Source organism: Gracilinanus agilis, unplaced genomic scaffold (genome assembly GCF_016433145.1).
Source record: "Gracilinanus agilis isolate LMUSP501 unplaced genomic scaffold, AgileGrace unplaced_scaffold57362, whole genome shotgun sequence".
Classification (NCBI taxonomy): Eukaryota; Metazoa; Chordata; class Mammalia; order Didelphimorphia; family Didelphidae; genus Gracilinanus; species Gracilinanus agilis.
In genome coordinates, this window is record NW_025392868.1 from 1 (window position 1) to 9,641 (window position 9,641).

At 34.6% G+C, this 9,641-nt stretch overlaps 1 protein-coding gene across 1 annotated transcript; it reads right to left on the reverse strand.

Moving 5' to 3' along the window:
* Window positions 1-4: 4 nt before the first annotated feature.
* LOC123256255 (olfactory receptor 4F3/4F16/4F29-like) lies at window positions 5-676 on the reverse strand (the record flags this gene model as incomplete). Its single annotated transcript, XM_044684916.1, has 1 exon — window positions 5-676. A coding segment is annotated over exon 1 (672 nt), but the record flags the coding sequence as incomplete, so codon positions are not given.
* Between the last annotated feature and the right edge of the window lie 8,965 nt (window positions 677-9,641).

Genomic DNA, 9,641 nt, shown 5'->3' on the forward strand with positions numbered 1-9,641 from the left:
GGACAGTGATCAGGATGACAATGTAGGAAATGATGAGAATGCAGAAGGCGCCCAGAGAGATGAATCCACTATTGGCGGTAATCAGAAATTGCAGTTTGTAAGTGTCTGTGCAGGCAAGTCTAATGAACCGAGGGAGATCACAGTAAAAGCTGTCTATTTTGTTAGGGCCACAGAAGGGCAACTTGATCACAAAAGCCAACTGGATGATGGAGTGGGAGATGCCAATTGTCCAGGAGGTTATCACAATAGATACGCACACTCTTAGGTTCATAATGGTCAGGTAGTGGAGAGGCTTACATATGGCAATGTAGCGGTCAAAGGCCATGGCTATGAGGAGCACCATTTCGGTGGCCCCCACAGCATGAATAAAGAAGATCTGAGAAACGCAGCCTCCAAAGGAAATGAGTTTCTGCTTCCTGAAAAGGTCAGTCAGCATCTTGGGGGTCCCAATGCAGGAATCCATAATGTCAATGAAGGAGAGGTGGGCCAGGAAGAAGTACATGGGGGATTGCAGGTGAGCGTCTGTGGCCACCGTGAGCACAATCAGGCTGTTTCCCAGCATGCCTGCCAAACAGAACACCAAGGAGAATACAAAGAGAAGGAGTTGCATCACCCAAGAATTGGTGAGTCCCATCAACACAAATTCAGAAACTATAGATTGATTTGTTACATTCATTATCTAAGTTAGCATGACTAGTCCTGAAGTAACCTAAAAAAGAAAAAGAGTGAAAAAAGAAGAATTATTTGGAGACCATAAAAGAAGTGCCTGTACTTTCATAATTATTGCATACAACATGACATCCTGCCAAATACAACAGATCCTTCATCTGAGATCATCATTGGTACCCAACTAACTTGCTCTTTAGCATTAGGCATCGCCACACACATCTCCTCCTGCTAGTACTTCTCACCCATCCCACTGTCATAGAAAAATAGAAAAATTTCCCCTTATTCATGTATTCTACTCTGAAAATTTTTATTGTCTCTGTATACATGATAGCTATTTACAAAAATAACTGTTGTAGCTAATTTTAGAATAGCTAATTAATGAATTTAGATGTCACCCAAATTTAATTTCATACAGTCATTAATTCTTGAGTTTTTAGAGTTAGAAGGAAACATGCAAACTAAATCTAGTCTAATGCCTTTATCTTAAATCTGAGAAAATGGATTCACAGAGATTACCAGACAAAAACATGACTTACTATATGTAGCTTATGAAACATGCTAGCCCTATCTTAAATGGACACTAAGGAATTTCCACTACATTTACCTTTGAAATTTGTCTTCTTATACAGTGTATACTAGTTTGGTGTAGAAGGAAATATAGTAGATCTGCTATCAGAAAACATGTGTTCAAATCCTACTTCAATCACTATGTGCCTTATGTTAGTAATTATATAACCTAAGCTATGAGGAATTCTCCTTCCCTTCATTTTTTCATCTATAAAATTAACAAGAAAATAGTGTGTTCTATCCACTATGTAGTGTTTCAAGATAAATGTTTTACAAATGGCATAAAATTCTGTTAATAATTTTTATAATTATAACTTTAATTAATCACATTTATATAGTGCTGTAAGGCTTTTGGAATGCCTTCCTTATAATGATCCTATAAGGGGAAAAGTCCAAATATTATTTATCTCATTTTACTAATAAGCAAATCTAAGATGCCTTGTCCATAATGATTTAGGTATCCCAGATAGGTTTCAATTTCAAGTTCCCTGAAGCAAGTCAAGTCTTGTCTTTTCTATCTTCTCCCAGAACCCACAGGAAATTAGGAAGGGAAAAGGTGATTGGAATAGGGAAGGTCAGGGAGATCCAGAGGAATTCGCTAAGCTAAAAATCTCAAGAGAAAAGGCAAAGAATCAAGGAATCAAGGCCAGGTTTCAGCTCCAAGACTGAGCTCAATTGATCCTCTGCTCTGATCGAGCCTCCAAGACCAACTGCCTCTAGTCAGGGTTCTAAACCCTTCTAAACTGCCAGAAATTCTCCAGTTAGTCTTTTGCAGGGTTGTTTGCACCTTTGCACTACAGAGTGGAGAGAAAAGCATTGATTTATGTACATTTGGGGATTATCAAGTATCTGTCCACAGAGTATGTATCAGGGATCATTCATAGCAATGACAGAATAGCCCATATTACTCTTCCTACCCTCATTGGACAATGTTTCTTACTAAATTCGGTCCCAACTGATGATAGAGTCTTATCCCTATGTGTTTTCATGCTACTTTGACAATTACATAGAAATGCATTTTGAAAATTTAGTTTGTTAATTCAAGAACTGAAATAAAAGGATGGATCTTGAATCAGAGACACCTGAGAACAAACCTAACTTCAGATACTTTTTATATCTATGACCCTGGGCAAGTCATTCAACCTCTTATATACCTTAGTTTTTTTCAGTTGTGAAATGGAGATTAAATTAGTACCTATTTCATAAATTTAAACTAAGGATCAAATGAGATATATTTGTAAAGTGCTTAGCACAGTACTTGGCATATATTAGGCACATAATAAATGCTTATTTCCTTTTCTTCTTCTTCTTCATAGAATTTTAGAACTAAAAGAGACCTTTGAGAATACATCTAGTCTACTGTCCCCATTTTATAACTGATACAACTGAGATTCACAGAAGTTGCCAAAAAACTTCAAACCATTATATAATCTGCTTAGTCTATAAATATACATTACTCTTGCTCTTAAATGTACATTACAAAAGAGTGCTACTACATTTTCTTTTAAATTCGTATTCATGCTCAGCATTTATTAAGGCACTTGTGGTGGAGTAGAAGAAATACAGATTTAGAGTTTTAAACTGTAGGTTCAAATCCTACTACTGCCATTTATTTGTTCTCTGACCTCAGACAAGTTATGATTTTTTCTTTGAAATAAGGATGATAAAATATATAAATATAAAACTCATAAAATTAGTATAATAAAAGAATTAAGCGTACTCATGTTGAAATGGTCAGCTAAGTCATCCTCCTGTTTTCAATTCAACTCAGTTCACATAATGAGCTTTTAAGCTCATCAAGAAATTTTTCTCCAAGCTGAATCACCCTTGTCTAATTTGTCGTGATAAAATAAAACAATTGCAATTCTTCTGCCTTTGAAAATTGCCCCAGTTCCTGGGAACTTTCTTTTGTGTGTATTATTTATGACAGGCAATTTCCAAGCTGAGAAGTGAATATCAGAGCTCCCCGTGTCTCTATATTTCCAAAACCTTTGTGTAAGTTGGATGGGATGAGAGTGGAAAATACACCATTATTCAGTGTGCAGTTTCAATATTGAATCAAGTAAAATGAAGAAATATTGGACCAGACAAAATGATATATTACAGAAAAAAACAAAAATTGAAATTTTAGAAATACAAAAGGAATAATTACAAGAACTAAGGATTATAGATAGATGTAAGGCCTGAGAGAAACACTGAATGAGAGAGTAAAGAGAAACAAAATAAGATAAAGGAAAAGATGAAAACTGGGTGGAAAAACTAAAATGAGATTAAAAATAAGAGGAAGATAAGGGAGGAGGACAGGATGATAGAATATACAGGAAAATGTTTTCAATGACCTATGAAACAGTGTGACATGGTTAAGATCTGGTAGGGATAGTATAATTAATTGAACAAGCAATAAGCATTTTCTAAACTCCTATTATGTAATAAGCATTGTGTTAAGAAATGCTTAGCCCATAGTCGGTGCTTAATAATAAATGTCTATTTCAATTCTTCATTTTATAAATGAAGAAATTGAGACTCCCTGGAGGTAAAATGCCTGGAGTTTCCATGGGTAGTAAATATCAGTTACATCTTGAATTCAGGACCCATATCCTCAAATCCAGCAGCCTTTCTACCATATCCCATACCTGAGGAAGATGGAAATAAAATGAATGGCAATCTTGTTTCAGTGGAAGAATTTGAAGAACTACTTATCAAGCTCAAAATCTAGTTTAAGGGCAAAACAGTTTTTAAACAATATTTCAATTCAATTTAGGTAACTTAGAAACAGTTTCTCACTACTCCAGGAGCAAATAAATTGCAAATTAGAAGAGGAAGAGAAAGATTATGGAATCTTCTGGATTTCTCTAGAATGTACTATCTGTACTACCTACTTATTTGAAACATCTCAGTTTTAACTTCTATTTCTATAAGCTAGATGGATGTGCCTTTTTACTGCAAGTAGCCTATAAATTCTTGAGACTGGGACTTCTGCCTTATGCAACTTTTTAATCACTCACAGCTTCTAGTATACATGCTTTGTACATTAAGGGTGCTCAGTTGACATTTACTAATTGATGGGTTGAATGGTTAAGTGGAAATGGAGACAGACAAGAAATGGGGAAAATTTAATAGAGTTTTAAACAAAATAGAAATTATAGTGGAACAAAAAAGACATACATTTGGGAAGAGTTCACAAAAGTACCAATTATATCTCTCTCACCTGTTCTGCGATATGGCTTAAATCAGGATCATTTCATGGGACTAAGTCAATAAATTTAATCTTGTGTCTTATGCTATCATACACCCAGTAACAGAAAGACTTCTGTGTAGTTTTTGCCTAGTAGGAGAGGCAGAAAATTAGTAATGTACTTTTAGTGACCAAACAATCTTGCTGAGATTTGGGAATAGCCAATCTGGGTTTGGCTTGACCTGGTAATTGGGTTATAGAGTAAAGGCAGTTTTCCCAAAGGTCAAGAAGTTGGGAGTTGCTAGGTAATAAAAGGAAAAAGATAGAGGATGGAGAGAAGTGATCCCTGGAGTCTCAGTGCTTTAGTACCCAGTTTGAAGTGAGTATGCATAAATAAATATGTGACCTGGGGATTACAGAAATCCATTGACTCCTATTCCACTTTTAGACTGATTTATTAGTTGAAATGTTTTTTCTTACATAGAGGCTAAATCCACTATTCAGCAATATCTACTCATTGTTCCTAAATGTATAGAAGAAGATGTCTTCCTGACTCTAGGTCTGACATTCCATCCACTGTTACCACCTAGCTGCCCATTTTATAGATTAGGAAACTGAATTTAATTAATGTATCCATGATCATACAGCTATTAAGATTCTGAGCCTGGATTTGAACTAAGTTTTTTTTACTCTGAGAGCACTTTAAGCACTATACTATTTAATGCTGGACTAGGGATGATTTGAAGATTCCTTGTGATACACTGAAAAGGCCACCACATCTGAAGTGAGAGAACTTTGGTTCAAATGCTACTGCCACTAAATACCTATGTTTTCTTGGGTAAAACACTTTAATTATTCTGAGACTCAGTATCCACATCTGTAAAATGAATGATTCAATTAGATGACTTCTATTATCTCTTCCACCTTCTAATCTGTGATCTTTGATCCTATGATACTTCCTGCTACAAATTCTCTGATTTTGTTTAACTGACATTGACTACTTGAACATTATTGTTTAATCAATCAGAGTACTAGTTTGAGGCCAGGGAGGATTCAGTTAATATTAGATCTTCGTTAAGTCACTTAACCTCTCTGAGTCTCAGTTTCCTTGACTGTAAAAGGGGAATAATAATGACACCTTCCTTATGGTGCTATGAAAATTTAATGAGATGTAAAATATTTTGTAAGCCTTTTAAGTGGTGCATAACATATAACATGAAATGTTATATAAATGTAGGGGAGTTTTCTAACTGGGTGTTCCATAAGAACTCAGAGGCCCAGCCTCTTTCTCCCATTGAAATGAGTTATTATTATTTTGAAATTTTTCTTTTGTGGCTTAGAAATTTCTAGAACAAGAACCATGACTTATAATATTATTCCAATTACAAATTAATCTTTTCAGTGTCAGCTTTTTGACTTAGGTTTACATATCTGCTAATAAAAGCCTACTGTTATTTTATATAAGTAGTGTACAACAATCACTTAACCTTCAAATAGTGTCTCTATGGGCAAATGGGCCAAGAACATTTTTCTTAGCTTCTCTCATAGGAATTTTTGGACCATTTCTCCTTTGTAGCTGTGATCTCTTTTCTTCTTCCTACTCTATGTTGATGAAAGCAGTGAAAAATCACTAACTGTCTTGGTGGACTCCACTTAATTAGTTGTCTTTGGTAACCTTTAAAGCCATATTGTAGTTTTTCAATAAGCACCTTTTTTTTCAAATCTGGAATATCCTTGTTTTTCTGTGCCTCTACTGGCCCTTTGCTAGTTAGCATTATGAGTGAATTTCAATGCACTGTCTATGGTTTTTCCTTAACATTTTGTGAACATGGTGACTTTTTCCCCCATATCGTTTAAGACCCAAATAAATAATTCAATGTAGGTAAAGAGAAAGGTAAAAGGGTAATTTACCAAGGATGTCATCCTCAAGTGACCTATTAACATTTTCTCCCTTGGTTACCCTATTAAAATCAACTTGACTCTCTAAGACAATTCCCAGCACATCCTGATATCTTATTTGCACTTGCTGGCCTTAGTAATATCACTTGGTCACTACTCTTCAGTGCTGCTAATTAGCTATCTTTTCTACTAAGGAAGTTTTTTCAATAAGTTTTTTAAGAAAAATTTCTGGGTAATTGTGTTGCTAGGGAGAGAATAGTGCTCTCTGAGGTTCTCTGACTCCCTGAAGATGCTGTTGCCTCATGTCAGGAGAGGCAAATTGCTGTCTGAGGAACATTGTGGTCATGCCCCACTTCTGGTTTCTCTCTCTTCTCTGGGTTTTTGAGTCACTTATCTTTCTTGATTATCTTACTACTTGTCTGACTACTCTGTTTCAGTTCTATTTGCTGTAACATGAAACATATCACCGACAGATTAAGAGAGCTGGGTGGCTCAGAGGATAGAGGGTTGGAAGTGGAATCAGGAATATCTGGGTTCAAATGTGACCTCAGGTGAAGTTCCTTAACCTTTTGTTTTGGTTTACTCAACTGTAAAATGGAGGATAACTGCATCTGCCTTACAGAGTTGTCATGAACATGAAATGACAATATTTTAGAAGTAATTTGAAAACTTTAAAGTATTATCTAAATGCTTGTATTATTATAAGTATTATTGATAATGAATATAATAACAAATCATCAACTCTGATATAGGCTAATGATAGGATAATGATAGCCTGATGCTTTGTTTTTGGTCTTCTTTGTACACATTCTTTCAGTGAACTCATCACTTCTGATTTTATCTCTATTCATATGATCCCAGTTCTATATATCTACTTGTAGTCTCTCTCCTACATTCTAATCCCACATAACTAACTTTTTTAATGGGCATTTCAAACTGGATGCTCTTCAGCATGACAAAATCAAAATGTCTAAAATAGAAGCTTTTTCCCAAACCCATATCTCTTCTCAAGTTCCCCATTTCTGTAGAGGATGTCATCATCTTTCTAGCCATTCAGGTTTTCATCATTGGTATCATCCATAACTCTTCAAACTCTTTCACTATATAATTATATATATATATGTCTATCTATCTATAAAATATCTATATAATTAGTTAGAAATTTTGAATTTTCTGCTTTCACAGTTTCTATCACATCTGTTTCCTAATCACTTATAGAGCTACAATTCTATTTCAGATCCTTATTATCAACTTTTTCCTGGACTATTGAATTGGTCTTGTTTCATTCAATCCTATTCCCTTTCTAATCTAGACTTCATACAACTGTCAATGTAATTTCCCCAAAGTTCAGATCTGAACATGTCATACCTCCACTTAAAAATTTTCAATGTCTTGCTATTGCCTCTAGGATCAAATGTAATCTCCTTTGTTACCACTTAAAATCCTTCATAATTTGCTCCTAAGTGGCCTTTCTAGTCTTATTAGTTACTATTCTCAAGCATGTGCTCTGTGGTCCAGACAATCTGGTCTTCTTACTATTCCTCATAAATAACATTCAATCTCCCATCTCTCCATCTTTACACAGGCTTTTCCTATTCTTAGGTTCTACACCCTCCTCACCTTTTCCTCCTTGTAATCCTGGTTTCTTTCAAGGCTTAACTTAAATACTATATTCTATATCAAGTCTTTTCTGATCCTCTAGCTTTTAATATCCCCTTCCTTTCATCTACTTTGTATTTATTTTTTAGAGATAGGACCAACCCCGCTGGTACAAAGGCTAACTAAGCTTTTTTAAAGCTAATTCTCCACCTTTAGTATCTGCCTAGCACTCAACTCTTACCGGTGGCTCCAAGAAACTCTAGCATGCACAGTGACAAGTAAACCATCTAGACAGATGGGTTAAACCAAGATGAGAATAACCAATAGGCCACAAACTCATCATAAAAAGGGGGGTTTCTACTTATGACAGAATGGGAGAATGAGAATAATTAGTTCCAATGACCATAAATGCTTGTGAAGTGGTGTTGTGGAACACTTAGAGCTTGGTCAGATATAAATACTTACATGTAGTTTTATTGATTTAACCTCTAGAATCAATATTGATCATAAAATTTGATTTGAGATTTACTACCTTTCTGTTGTATTTTCATTTATATTCTCATAATTATCCTGGATGTACTTTTGTTTTTGCTTTTTTCACTCTAGAAATTCATGTCTCCTGAGGTTTCTTTCAAATTTTTAGATTTCTTGTTTTTTCCTGAGAAATTTTATTTGATCATAATCATGTACAACAATCTATTCATATATTCTCTAATCAAATTGTGAAAGTTAATAAAGTAGAACTTGGTATGAGGAATATCTGGGTTTGAGTCAATTTTTCATTTCAGATATTTTGGCAACTGGCAATCCATTTAACATCTCTTGGCTTCAGTTTTCTAGTGTATAAGATAAATTGCTGGACCTGATAACCTCAAGGTTTCTTCCATGTCTAGATCTATCCTATGATCAAATGTGCCACAACTTTGCCAATAGTAATTTGCAACCACAAAAGAAACAATCAAACAAAAATAAAAAAGAAGAAGAAGAAGAAAAAGAAAATGTGAAATATCACATTGGAAAAATATCTGACCTGGAAAATAAATCTAGGAGAGATAATCTAAGAATTATTGGACTACCTGAAATGTATGATCAAAAAAGTTTAGATATCATCTTTCAAGAAATATTCAAGGAAAACTGCCCTGATATTCCAAAAGTGGAGGGGAAATAGAAATGGAAATAATTCATCAATCACCTCCTATAAGAGATCCCAAAAGGATAATCCCCAGGAACATAGCCAAATTCCAGAACTCTTGGGTTGAGGAGAAAATATAGAAAGCTACCCAAAAGAAACAATTGAGATATCATGGAGGCATAGTCAGGATAACACAAGATTTAGCAGTTTTCACATTAAAAAAATAAGACTGGCTACAATATGATATTCCAGAAGGCAAAGGAGGTATGACTTCAAACAAGAATTACTTATTAATCAAAACAGTATAATCCTTTAGCACAAAAATGAGTAATAAATGATATAGAGGACTTAAAAAATACCTGATAAAAAGACCTGAACTGAATGGAAAATTTGACTCTCAAATACAAGACTAAAGAGAATTAAAAAATGGTAAACAGGAAAAAGAAATCAAAAGACATTCAATAAGATTAAACTGTGTACATAACTACTTAGGGAGATGATTCTTCTAGATCCTAAGAACTTTATCATTATTAAGGCAGTTAGAAGGTATATGCATAGAGGCCAAGGGTATGAGTTGAATATGAAGAGATGATATCTAAA